The 14,678-nt window shown below is 40.0% G+C and overlaps 1 protein-coding gene across 11 annotated transcripts in view; it reads right to left on the reverse strand.

Annotated features, from left to right (window-relative positions):
* Positions 1–14,678, reverse strand: part of CFAP54 (cilia and flagella associated protein 54) — a 313,162-nt gene that overhangs the window by 22,855 nt on the left and 275,629 nt on the right. For 10 of the 11 annotated variants that reach the window (XM_044941473.2, XM_044941468.2, XM_044941474.2 and 7 more), the window contains 2 exons: positions 14,086–14,192; positions 11,049–11,190 (listed from right to left, as the gene is read on the reverse strand). In XM_044941473.2, coding sequence (XP_044797408.2) covers positions 11,049–11,190; positions 14,086–14,192 — 249 coding nt within the window. Of the gene's footprint in view, positions 1–11,048; positions 11,191–14,085; positions 14,193–14,678 lie in introns of those variants that run through there. The other variant, XR_006550483.2, reaches the window with a different exon arrangement.

Consider the following 14,678-nt stretch of genomic DNA (forward strand, 5'->3'; position numbering starts at 1 on the left):
TTTTTTGTGTGGATATTTTTATTTTTTTTTAATTTAAATTTATTTATTTTAAGTAGAGGTTAGTAAGCCAGAAAGAAAAACAGCAATACAGTATACTAACACATATATATGGAATTTAGAAAGATGGTAACGATAACCCTGTATGCGAGACAGCAAAAGAGACATAGATGTATAGAACAGTCTTTTGGACTCTGTGGGAGAGGGAGAGGGTGGGATGATTTGGGAGAATGGCATTGAAACATGTATAATATCATATATGAAAAGAGTCGCCAGTCCAGGTTCAATGCAGGATACAGGAAGCTTGGGGCTGGTGCACTGGGATGACCCAGAGGGATGGTATGGGGAGGGAGGTGGGAGGGGGGTTCAGGATTGGGAACACATGTACACCCGTGGTGGATTCATGTGGATGTATGGCAAAACCAATACAATAAGTATTTTTTAAAAAGAGGAAGAGTCAGTATCGTCCTCAGACCATTGTTGAAGACACTGCTGCAGCTCCTACTGTATGGCCACAGCTGTGTTTCTGAGTGGATGCTGGACCCAGGAGAGATCAACCAATCAGATTCTCCATCACTGTGATTTTACATAAGGAAAGACAACAGTAGAGCGCTGTCAGCAGTACTGGCTGCATGAGCTGAGAGGTCCCAACAGGAGTTGGAGAAGGCAGCCCATGGACTAGACGTATAATGAGTAAGAGGAGGAAACAGAGATAAAGGAGAACTTATGCCCCTGTAGGTCCATGTGCACTCTTGGCTCCTGACTCTCCAAGTTTCATTTTCTGTGGGGTCCACTGTGTTTTGTCCCTGGTCCTTGGTTATGTAAGAGCTTACTGACCATGCCCTGCCAAACACTGCCTCCTTATCAAACCTATTTCATTTGGGTTAGTGTAAGTACTGATAGTTTCTCTTTACTTACAACTAAAGGAGTCATGATCATAAGACTGTCAGAGATAAACTATGCTTATCTCACAGTGTTGCTCACATCTTTCAACAATTTGCTTTTATTTCAGTAGTATTAGTACGTACATGTACTAACATCCAGAAATATGAAAATGATCAAAGTACATTCATTTTAAAATTAACACTCACCAAGGCTGGCTAAAAGCCTTAAAATAAGGAAACAATTGAACTCATATTAAAGTTTTAACAAATGCACAAACATAGAAAAGATCAAAATTTGGAGTTCCAAAGCTATAGCTAATTCTATTCACTTTAATAAATATATCTGAGGCATTCTACTAGGCACTGTGGAACACAAAGATAAAGAAACAGACCCTGTCCTCACAAAGTGTATAAGAGCTGGGAAAAAAATAGATTCATACTTGCCTAAATAATATGCCAAGTACAGCATGGTCAGAACATGGGTAGCTAAGACATGTTATAAGAGCCTAGAGATGGGAGAGAGAGTAATATGTATATGGAACAGGGAACATTTCCTGGAGAAAGGGAATTGAGACATGAGAAAGTAGTAGCTGGCAGAGGATGGGGACAAGGATGGAGGGAGCCATGTAAGCCATGTAACAGCAGACACTCAAGGACCATAAAGAGCCTGGCATGGTCTTTACCACGGAAGTGTATTGGAAGCTTGGTGGTAAGAGTGGTGAGGAATGAGACTGAGAGGTATACTTATAACAGGGCATGTGCTGCTGCAGGTGCTGCTGCTAAGTCGCTTCAGTCGTGTCCAACTCTGTGCGACCCCATAGACGGCAGCCCACCAGGCTCCCCCATCCCTGGGATTCTCCAGGCAAGATTACTGGAGTGGGTTGCCATTGCCTTCTCCGAACAGGACATGTAAATGTAAGGAATTTGGGTTTTGTTGCTTAGGAAATTGAGAGGCACTGGACTGAGGGGATAACGATTGCTCTAAGAAAATAATAATTCTGGCCATCTGGCCACTGTTTAAAGGTTAACTAGACTAGGAAGAAATAAGAGAATGAAATTAGCTAGGAGGCTTCTCAAATTGGGCAGGAAGTGATCATGACCAGAAGTAGGGCAGCGTTCATGGGACCAGGAAGGATGGAAGGCAGCAGGACATCCAGCACTCATCGGGGGTCACCAGGTCTCTATGGTGAACTTTGCAGTCTCGTCCCCTCTACTAGATGGGGCAACACACTTTCCTGGAGTGTGTTCTTACATATTCTTATTTGTCCCTATTTCTATGTTTCTAATTGAGTTCTTAGGACTAGTTAAAGTATGTTTTCTTTCAATACAAAAGGTTGCAGTAATAGCTGTGATGAGCCGCTGTCATGATTTCATCAAGAGCTATCAAGCAAAACAACACTGTCTGTATCATTAAACATTTCACATAACAGATGGAGACACCATGTTTCCTGATAAATGCCTTCCATGGTCTATCTCAACACATAGTGAACAGAAATTTTGCCTCAACAATGTTGTATTTCTTTGGTGTTATTTCAGGTAGATGACGTACATGTGTCAGAAACTGGCTGATTTGCTGTTGGGCTGTGAAGGACCTCCTGTGACCTTTCTGCCTAGAAATGAAGACAAGGGAAGCACCAAGCTCATCAATTTCTGGGAAGGCTGCCAGAGGGATGCTGCAGTTGGCAAGGGGGGCCGGGAGGGCACAGACGGTCTCTTGCTCAATATTTGCCATTTTCCCCCTTAAGAAGGAGCATCTGTTGATTCTATGAGTGGTGGGCCTCTGAGTTACTACAAAACTAACAGAGCCAACATTTTGACTTTGAAGTTCTCGTGGTCATTCACCAGTTTCATGGAAAGAAAAAAAAAAAAACATTCTAAATTGCTTTCCATCCTCCAAACTCTTGCTTCCCACATCCCTCCTCCACATGCCATCAGGGTTATCTTAGCAAATCTCAGGATGGGTCAGGGGATGCTCTTCTGGGTGCTGCCCCCACTTTCTCCAACCCCCACCCCTCACCAGCCCTGCTTTCCCACTGTCCTACATTCACCCTGCACCCCTGACACCCTGATATAACGTCCAGCTTCATGACTTCACATCTCATCTCCTGCTGGATCCTTGGTCAGGAGTAGGCGCTCTCCATAGGTCTCCAATGAGAAGTTTCATGAGCAACTATTGAAGAGGCATTACATGTCAGTTACCGGGCGAGGTACTGAACATCGAAAGATGAGGCAGACCCCCGAGCAAAGGAATTCAAAGTCAAGAGACAGAAAGAGACACAGAAAGAGATAATGGCCAAAACAATATGCAATAGTAAAGGGGCACAGGGTATTTGGGGGTTTAAAGAAACATGGTCTTTATTTCAGTCTACAGGCTAATAGAATGCTGCCTGAGCTACTGAAGCACAGACAAAGTCTAGTTCAGCTTTCTCTTTAACCACACACACACACACAACCCTATGTTAATGAGATTTGTTTAAATGATAAATTAGAATAGTTGCCATCAACAGTCCCCCCATTGAGAAGGCTTCTAGCAACCTTGCCCTTTTGTGTAAGTGTAGCACCCAGAATGGAGGAAACAGGAAAATGGGAAGGTGTCAGAGAGACAAGGCGACTTCAATAATCAAGAGCTGAGCCAGAGTGGGAAGTTGAGAGGAGGCAAAACACTCCATGCAGACTGAGTTGGAGGGAGTACATGCTTAGTTGCTCAGTCATGTCCAGCTCTTTGCAACCCCATGGACTGTAGCCAGGCTTCTCTGTTCATGATATTTTCCAGGCAAGAATACTGGAGTGGGTTGCCATTTCCTACTCCAGGGGATCTTCCTGAACCAGGGATTGAACCCACATTTCTTCCATCTCCAGCATTAGCAGGTGGATTATTTACCACTAGCACCACTGGGCTGGAGGGAAAGGTTCAGAGGTTAGAGAGCAGCCATGGAAGCCAGGGAGGCACGAAGAACAAGGCAGTTGGGAGAAAGAGATTTAAAAGAAGTTATGCTGTATACAATGAAAGGATTCCCTCTCAGATGTTCTTATGAGAAGCTCCATGAAGATTTAGATGTATTTTCAACTGTTTTGAATATTAAATTTATGTTTCTTTGAATGGCAGACTTTTCTTGCTAAGGGCCACCAGGCAGCTGGGCTCCTTATGAACAACATCTGGGTACCTATGACCATACTCAGCCAGTGATTAAGCTCCTTCTGACAGGGACTTAATTGTACTGATTTCAGTATGTTCTTATCTCCTCAAGCCTAGAAAATTCTTGCACATACCAGTGTCTCAAAAATAATGTGTTACATTAAAAAGATCATACACCATGACCAAGTGGGCTTTATCCCAGGGATGCAAGGATCCTTCAATATCCGCAAATCAATCAATGTAATACACCACATTAACAAATTGAAAAATAAAAACCATATGATTATCTCAATAGATGCAGAGAAAGCCTTTGACAACATTCAACATCCATTTATGATCAAAACTCTCCAGAAAGCAGGAATAGAAGGAACATACCTCAACATAATAAAAGCTATATATGACAAACCCACAGCAAACATTATCCTCAATGGTGAAAAATTGAAAGCATTTCCTCTAAAGTCAGGAACAAGACAAGGGTGCCCACTTTCACCATTACTATTCAACAGTTTTGGAAGTTTTGGCCACAGCAATCAGAGCAGAAAAAGAAATAAAAGGAATCCAGATTGGAAAAGAAGAAGTAAAGCTCTCACTGTTTGCAGATGACATGATCCTCTACATAGAAAACCCTAAAGACTCCACCAGAAAATTACTAGAACTAATCAATGACTATAGTAAAGTTGCAGGATATAAAATCAACACACAGAAATCCCTTGCATTCCTATACACTAATAATGAGAAAACAGAAAGAGAAATGAAGGAAACAATTCCATTCACCATTGCAACGGAAAGAATAAAATACTTAGGAATATATCTACCTAAAGAAACTAAAGACCTATATATAGAAAACTATAAAACACTGGTGAAAGAAATCAAAGAGGACACTAACAGATGGAGAAATATACCATGTTCATGGATTGGAAGAATCAATATAGTGAGAATGAGTATACTACCCAAAGCAATCTATAGATTCAATGCAATCCCTATCAAGCTACCAACAGCATTCTTCACAGAGCTAGAACAAATAATTTCACAATTTGTATGGAAATACAAAAAACCTCGAATAGCCAAAGCGATCTTGAGAAAGAAGAATGGAACTGGAGGAATCAACCTACCTGCCTTCAGGCTCTACTACAAAGAAACAGTCATCAAGACAGTATGGTACTGGCACAAAGACAGAAATATAGATCCATGGAACAAAATAGAAAGCCCAGAGATAAATCCACGCACATATGGACACCTTATCTTTGACAAAGGAGGCAAGAATATACAATGGAGAAAAGACAATCTCTTTAACAAGTGGTGCTGGGAAATCTGGTCAACCACTTGTAAAAGAATGAAACTAGAACACTTTCTAACACCATACACAAAAATAAACTCAAAATGGATTAAAGATCTAAACGTAAGACCAGAAACTCTAAAACTCCTAGAGGAGAACACAGGCAAAACACTCTCTGACATACATCACAGCAGGATCCTCTATGACCCACCTCCCAGAATATTGGAAATAAAAGCAAAAATAAACAAATGGGACCTAATTAACCTTAAAAGCTTCTGCACATCAAAGGAAACTATTAGCAAGGTGAAAAGACAGCCTTCAGAATGGGAGAAGATAATAGCAAATGAAGCAACTGACAAACAACTCATCTCCAGAATATACAAGCAACTCCTACAGCTCAACTCCAGAAAAATAAATGACCCAATCAAAAAATGGGCCAAAGAACTAAATAGACATTTCTCCAAAGAAGACATACAGATGGCTAACAAACACATGAAAAGATGCTCAACATCACTCATTATCAGAGAAATGCAAATCAAACCACTATGAGGTACCATTTCACGCCAGTCAGAATAGCTGCGATCCAAAAGTCTACAAGCAATAAATGCTGGAGAGGGTGTGGAGAAAAGGGAACCCTCTTACACTGTTGGTGGGAATGCAAACTAGTACAGCCACTATGGAGAACAGTGTGGAGATTCCTTAAAAAACTGGAAATAGAACTGCCTTATGATCCAGCAATCCCACTGCTGGGCATACACACTGAGGAAACCAGAAGGGAAAGAGACACGTGTACCCCAATGTTCATCGCAGCACTGTTTATAATAGCCAGGACATGGAAGCAACCTAGATGCCCATCAGCAGATGAATGGATAAGAAAGTGGTGGTACATATACACAATGGAGTATTACTCAGCAGTTAAAAAGAATACATTTGAAGCAGTTCTAATGAGGTGGATGAAACTGGAGCCTATTATACAGAGTGAAGTAAGCCAGAAAGAAAAACACCAATACAGTATACTAACGCATATATATGGAATTTAGAAAGATGGTAACAATAACCCTGTGTACGAGACAGCAAAAGAGACACTGATGTATAGAACAGTCTTATGGACTCTGTGAGAGAGGGAGAGGGTGGGAAGATTTGGGAGAATGGCATTGAAACATGTAAAATATCATGTATGAAACAAGTTGCCAGTCCAGGTTCGATGCACGATACTGGATGCTTGGGGCTGGTGCACTGGGATGACCCAGAGGGATGGAATGGGGAGGGAGGAGGGAGGAGGGTTCAGGATGGGGAACACATGTATACCTGTGGCAGATTCATTTCGATATTTGGCAAAACCAATACAATATTGTAAAGTTTAAAAATAAAATAAAATTAAAAAAAAATAATAATGTGTTAATTCATGCTAATGCTTTGTATTTTGTTCTATGTTTTCATAGTACTTTGATATTTGGGATATGTTAACTAACTTTAATTGCCTTATACAATCAGGTGTCCCACACATGTTTACTAAACTCATTTTAGATGACCTGGTAAATCTATTTTAGGCTTTTTGTATTAGTATGTTGTTATCATTCCGAAAAGGTGTTTCTGTCTTAAAATCAGAATGGCTTGTATCTTTCCTATGCTTTAAAGCACCTGATATGCTCTGAAGATACCCCATAAAGTGAAGAATGACAGGTTAAAATAACCCAGTGATTCAGAGCCAGTGTTGTTCATTTTGGAAGAAGGACATGTTTTCAAGCCAGAAGTGACTGCAACACCTGTTCTGTAGCCCTCCCAAAACATCTTAAATTAATATCTGTGTTCTCAAGTTTTTGGCTTATTCCAGACCATAGGGATTTGGAGGGGAAAAAAGAAAAAAGGAAGGGAATGAGAAACATAACAAGATGCACTACCTCCATATCAACCAAAGGCATATTTTCTGAACCTTTATGTTTAACAACCCAGCAAAAATCTATACTGTGATAGAAGTAAATATATTAGATTATAGAGGTTATGAAATCCTGTCCAATTCCCAACCAGAATCGATCTCTTCAAGTGTCCTAGTTAAATTCTAATTAGCTCCAACTGAAGGTTGTCATGACAACAAACCAGCAGATTTTAGTCAATGGAATGTATTTGATATAACTCAGAACCTAGGTGCTTTTTTCCCTTACATGTTGGTTAGGATATTGGAAAAAAAGAAAATGTTATATTTCACAACTTTCAAATGTTGTGAATTAATTTGTTTGCTAATTCACCTACACTAAAAATATTAGTTTTTTCCTCACTTTGTGACATTCCTGCATATATAAATACCAACCAGAACTGGAACACATTTCACAATGCCCTAATTAAAGTTGAATAAACATTTTTAAGTTGGAGAATAAAACAAACTCAAAAATACAGAGGAGAACATCAGGACTGAAAGGAGTTTATTCTTCTCAGGAACTGAGCCACTCATACATATCACTCTAGTCAGGACATGAAAGCAAGATGCAAAGCTTGACTCAGGCAAGGTGGGTCATCTGGATTGTCCCCTCTGCCTGCCAAATGCCCCCACTTTCCCTGTTTATTCCTAATTTGTTTGTATTCATAGTCAACTTCTTAACTCAGGAGCTGGGCTAATGGGGATGAGCTTGATACCGACATCTGACTCCCAGGGAAATTCTGATGACTCATTCTCACCAAGGAGCCATCTCTTCATCTCAGTGGTATCTGAGTGAAAAGATTATGGCTAGAGACAAGGAGAAAACTAGTCCCAGGGAAGGTTAGGTGACTAACACTTGGTATAAAGCTGAGTGGCAGGGCACAACCTAGAATGCTTACTCTATAGACACTCAATCTCCTGTCTCAGACAATGTCAGCTGGGAAGACAAATGGGTTCAGGAGAAACACAATCACTTTCCTTTTACAAACTATCTAATAATGGATTCAAGGACAATTTCAGCAAAGAGTAGTCTAGGTTATGGCTCAGGACCTGTTAAGTTTGGTCTATGACTAAAAAAGTATGATTGTAAGAGATTTATGAAAGAAGTTTAAAAATGAGTTCTTTAAAACAGATGTGAAAGGGCAACAATGCACTTTAGGAAAAGAATTACGTATATGAATCTCATGAGCTTGAGGTATCTGATCTACCAGGAGATTTATTGTAAGTTCTCAGGATAGTATTGCTATCGTTAAACATCTGGTAATTTGTGCCATAACATTTGGGGACCTGTAAAGGATGTGCAACTAAAATTCTAAGCTATCAGTTCTATGATAAATGTAGGCACAGAGCACAGGTGATACAAACTCTGGAAAGTTGTTTCTTTGCAAAGACTAACTGTTCTTGCCTGATAATCCTCTTACAGGACTGGTGCTTTCACAACAGGGAAAAATGCACTCATTCACGTCACTGGTAAATTTAGACCAAAAAACACCCACGTGTATATTCTGAAGAACAGGAGAGTTGCTAGATTTTGCACTTTCCCATAATTGGTGTGAAGATGAGGTAAACAAGAAAACAAAGTGAGCCCATACCAATCATACTCTTTAAGAACTAAAAATGTTTTCTTATTGGTAACCAATTAAATATCAAACTAGCAAAAAGTGGTTAAAAAAAAAAGATTCATCAGTTCAAAAACAAATGAAAGATCCTAAAAGCTAACAGAGAAGTCAAACAGATATGGGACCCAAGTGGCTGGGAATTCAAACAGAAAAGCAGCAGAGGGAGGTCCCAGAATTAGAGGTGTGCCACCAGCATTGGGGATGACCAGTCCTTAACCAGGGTCAGAGAGGGGCCTCCAGGAAGGGAAAGAAGAGTTGAGAATAAGTATTTATGTTTGGGTAAAAAAATTTATGGATGAACATGACAGACCTCATGTAATGACCAGAGAGAAGCTAAGAAAAAAGACAGATAGAGGAAAAATCAAACTTTTTATAGGAAAGGAAAATAACCACAGTACCCTCTAAACAGTGTTCACAGTTTAGAGGGTTATAATAATGTAAACACTGAATGTTGGCTTAATTAAATTCTGTGATATAACAGTATTTAGAAAGGAAGAGGAAAGGAACAGTTGAGAAGTATAAGGGATTCAAGTCCTTACACATCATAGTAAAATCAAGAGATACTACATGGAATTGATACATCAAGGGAGAAAACTAATTATTTTTGGCTCTCAGTAGCATTATTCATCATTATTCTGGCTTTCCTCTTGCCAAGTTGGTAGCAGAATTGTTGGCATGGCTTGTGAATTATTCATCCAGTGACATGTGAAAGGAAGTGACATGATGTAAACTTGCAGAACCAGGCTATGCTGTGCTCCCTTTCTTCGCCGCAGCCCAGTGCCTGGGGATGCTCCAGAGAATGGGTGCTCTGCCAGCCTGGAGGCTGGTGTGGGGAGCCATGGAGCCCAGTGGACTCACTTGGATTTGAAGTTGTATTGGTTGCCTTGTTTTTCGCAACTGATTCTGCAAATTATTTATAGACTTGGAACTAAATAACAAAAGGAACAGCTGAAAGAGCTGCAAGTGGACTGCTTGCAGGACTGCAAGCTGTGGACATGTTGGGCAGGAGACCATCCCTTTTCATTTTAAACGTTGTCCATCTATTTGATTTTTTTTTTTTTTCAAAAAAATTTGCTGCAGTAACTAGGGAACACATATCTCAAGAAACTGATGAATGTACAAATGGAAATTCAAAGAGCAAGTGGTTAGGGAAGGACACACATTCTCTGCTTCTCTCATTTTTCCATAGAGGATTAGGAACTTACACTCCACTCCTGAGAAGGAGGGACACTTGTAGCTCCTTTCAGACCTAGCCAGGAGAGCAGGGTCACTTATTTGACTGATGAGTCTGAGAAAAGCAACAGAGTGTGCTAGACTCAGCTCCATCAAGGCAATCTTTGCTTACATTTTTGGAGGCACCCTGCCCACAGGACTATTATTCTCTGCTCCTCCATGTGTTCAGCCTTCCAGGGGCAGGAGGGGAGTGGTGGAAATCCTATGTTCACACAAGTATGCTAGATAACTGTGTGACTAGGTGGGCAAGTCTGGCTAATTCAGGGGTGGAATAGTAACAAGCTTATTTGGCCATAGATCCAGTGCCATGTTTGCTAATCAGTTTTATCAGTAACAATGCTGATGTTTTGACATCTCCATATACAGTATCCATTTCCTGTGTCACATTTTCCAACGGGTTTAGAACACAGAAGGAATAAAAGAGAAATAACCCTTTCCTCCAAAACATGAACATCAGTCATCACAAAATCACTCAACTCTGTAATCAGATGAATAACACACTATAACGTTAATATAATATGCCTTTTTTTCTAGTTAGAAAAATACAGATGTGCAGAAAAAGTCTGAAAGATATATGCTTATCTATATTTTTTAATTTTTCTTCACATATTATTTGCATAATAAAAATGCTCAAATATTAGACTTAGAGTGAAAAATTAAAAGTAACATTATAAAGCTATAGAGCATTGTTTCTTAGGAGCCATGGTGATATCTGAATAATTTCTCTTGGTTGGCTTTGTTTTCATTACCATCTGATTCTTAGTATTAGAAGAGCTTTGAAGAAAACATTACTTATGTGTCCAAAAGTTGGGTCATATTTGGTTCCCTAAGTAGAGAAAGTAAAGGCCAGAAGAACCACATGATCTACATTTAGTTATGTAGATAATGTTGTTATCTACATTTCGTTCTGCTCTGACAAAGTAAAAAATAATTTAAATGATTATGGATAATGGCATCCATCCTGCAATATAATTTTCCATTAACTTACTTCCATTTCTGCATCAATTGATTTCTCTTCTGTTTCCTCTACTTCACGTAAATTTTCATTTGAAGTAACTTCAGGAGTTGTTGGCAATGATATTTCAGCAATTTGCATAAGATTAGATAGTTTCTCATGAACTGAAATAACTCTAAAAATAATAAACACATATGCATCTTATTTTAAAAGAAAGGCATTCATTTATTCCCAGAATCAATAATATGTGTAAAATAAATCCTTAGTTATTTAACACTTAGATTTCTGGCAACTGCCCCCCCAAACATCACTCATTCAATTATTCCTTCATTCAAGAGACATGAGCCAAGAGATGTGATTCTTGTCTGTATGATGTTTATGATTTAGTTATACACTCAGATTTATAAACTGGCAAAGGCATAATAGAGATTCCCTGGAGGAGGAAATGGTAACCACTCCAGTATTCTTGCCTGGAAAATTCCATGGACAGAGGAACCTGGTGGGCTATAGTCCATGGGGTTGCAAGGAAATGGGTATGACTAAGCACAGCAGCACAAGCACAAAGGCATAGTGAGAAAAGGAATGTAGACAGCCAAAATATTGCTTAAGATGAAAATAAAGGAAATAAATATCTACTTCGGCAAAGAAACACCAGGTAGTGATAAAAGATCCACTCCTGCTTAAACGCAGTACCATCTCTGATTGGCTGGCTGGTCTGAAGCTAAGAATTAGGACAAGTCAGCCATGGCTCTAAGAGACCAATCAAGGAGCCCATACAGTGACGTGTACCGTGTGGGGAGTGAGGGTTAGGGAGAAGAATCAAGAAAGAAGGAAAAGCAAAAGCCAAGGGTGAGGGAAGAGGACACAGTGGTAATTACACTGAGGCCAGAAAGCTTCTGGAGTCACAGTCCAGTGTCTTGTGGAGGTGTCGAAGGCAGGAGTTAACTAGTCAATGAGGTCAGAAGCTGGAAAAGCAATGAAAACAGTGAAAGGAAACAAACAGCCACCTGCAGGGCTCTTGGTGACTCTAGGATCCAGGTATGCAGATAACAGGTGCGTGCATAAATGTGCATGGATCCACAGGTCTCTATCCAGGGATGGAGGGAAATTTTTATGTAAAAGAAGTAGACAATGCAAAAAACCAAAATGACATCAGGTACAAACGCAGGAATATCAATTCCCCAGTTTTCCACAGCATCCTCTTACTTTGCCTTCTAAAGGATGGTTAACAAGAGCAACTCCCTATAGACTGCCCTTAGCTTGACCCCCATAGGAACACAAGGAACTCCACCCTGGGTGAGAGAAATAGTCTATTTTCACTGTATCACCAAGGGATGAATCAGATGAACATTTGTCAGTTACCTTCCCCGATAAGAGCCTCAGCGACAGGGGCGTGTCCCTAACTTTAGTCACCCTACTGTTGATCATAAACACACCAAAATCAAGAGCGTTTTGTAGTTAAAAAAAAAAAAAAAAAAAGAATCCTGTCAGTTTCATTACATTCTGTTCTGCAGAAATTATAATCATTTTCATCATGCAGTTCTAAAAATAAATCCTGCTACGTTTTGGATGTACAAGGTAAGAGCAGAATTGGGCATGACTTAGTGACTGAACGACAACAAAGGTGGGAGCGTGATTTCCCAGTGTCGTGGCTTAGTGGTGCTAGTACAGTCTTATGTCTAAGATTTTCTGCCATTTCACCGAAAAAAAAGAAAAGAAAGTTGACTGAATAATTGAAAGTATGCCAGCTCTTGAAACATCTCTTGTTTTATTCCCTTTCATGGTGAGGCCAGGCAGTCTTTCCAAATGGAAATCAGGAAGCAGGAACCAGACTCTCCTCGGAAGGATGGAGAAGCACCAAGTCTCTGTTCACTGAGCACTTAGTAGGTGGTGAACAGGGGGAGGAGCCAAGGCTGACAGGTGTAGGAGGCCGTGAAGAAACTTGACATCTGCCCAGTGCTTTTGGTTTTACAAAGTATATGCATATATTATACATGCATGCAACGCATATGCATATACTGTCTGACTTGATCCCAACAATAACCCCCAAAGGTAGGCAGAGTATTACTTCCATCTCAGAAATGAGAAAATGGAATGGGTTAGGCTTAAGGTCACAACAGTAACAAATAGTGGAATCACAACTAAATTAACTAAGCAAAGAAAAAAAAATGAAAACAAACAAGGAACTGAATAAGGTGAAATCAGAAGAGACAGAACCCAGGCATGAGTGAAAGTTAAGAGTCTCCATCCACTGTTGGATGAAGAGAGAGGTAAACAATGTGGTTGATGCAGAGACTTCTGACGGGGGAACAGACAGGATTGGCCAACGTATAGGACTGCGCAGAGAGGGAAGGATGAGGCTAGGATGGGGATGGAGTTTGGGCTTAATTACAACTTAATACAGAGTCACATTAAGTTATTTTTAAAACACACCCTAAACTACAGGCAAAACTACAGACAGCATGTTTGTACTCTCTGTGATCTGTTTATGAAGTACTAGAACTGTTACTCCAATTTGTTGTGCTTAGTTGCTCAGTCGTGTCTGACTCTCTGTGACCCCATGGACTGCAGTCCACCAGGTTCCTCTATCCATGGGGATTCTCCAGGCAAGGATACTGGAGTGGGCTGCCCTGCCCTCCTCCAGGGGATCTTCCCAACCCAGGGATCAAACCCAGGTCTCCCACATTGCAGGCGAATTCTTTCCCTTCTGAGCCACCAGGGAAGCCCCACAATACTAGGACAAAACTCCAACACATACTCCAGCAATACTAGGTCCTATTATTATTCTTATTTTATTGATAAAGAGACTGAGGCACACAGACGTTAAGTAGCCTGGTCAAGGATACTAAGATAGGGAAGGCCACACTGGCATGTGAACCAAAGAAGACTGAAGTCAGAGTTCATGCTCTTAACCACTGAAATATCATACTTCTCTAAGTAAAAGGAAGATTCTTCCAAAAATGTCTTCCAGAAGTTCTCCTGGATTTACCGTGTATATTACTGAAACAGCCAACCTTATGAAAATATCAGCAAAGAGGGTTAGAATTGCAGATAATCCATCTTTACTTGCCTTTTTAGTGGAACCCAGAAAGAGCCTACGTACACACAGTTGCAAGCAGTAGATGCAACATCAGAAATATTCAGGGGCTTCATATTATAGGCATACAACAATAAAACCTGTAAGAAAATGAAAAGACATCTCAAATGTGACATCAAAATTACACTCCACCTCAAAAACTACAGCATTGGTTCTCAAAACAATGTCATTATACTTTAAAAGGCTTTTCTTTGAAAGAGAAAAAATGAGGCTTTTCCCCCCAATTCCCTTTAAAGAGAAATGATATGAACAAGAATTGTGCAAAGGTTATGAGATGAAAATAAATGCTAGTTGGTACTAAGATTATATTATTTTTAAAGACTGACATTTCTTACTGCAGTTAAGTTTAAAATTTAGCCTTTGAAGGTCCTCTGCAACAAGTTCTAATATATACCTGGTAAATATCCAACTTGGTTTCCTGTTCCTTCTCAAAATGCCCCTTTCCCCATCAGTGGTCTTGGCTACTTTTGTGCACTCAGGCGATTCCCTTCTTCTTCTCTTTGTGTGTGCAATCCACACACAATTTTTCAGCCCCCACCTCTAAGATGAAACGTCTCCTAATAACT

Source organism: Bubalus bubalis, chromosome 4, assembly GCF_019923935.1.
Source record: "Bubalus bubalis isolate 160015118507 breed Murrah chromosome 4, NDDB_SH_1, whole genome shotgun sequence".
NCBI lineage: Eukaryota > Metazoa > Chordata > Mammalia > Artiodactyla > Bovidae > Bubalus > Bubalus bubalis.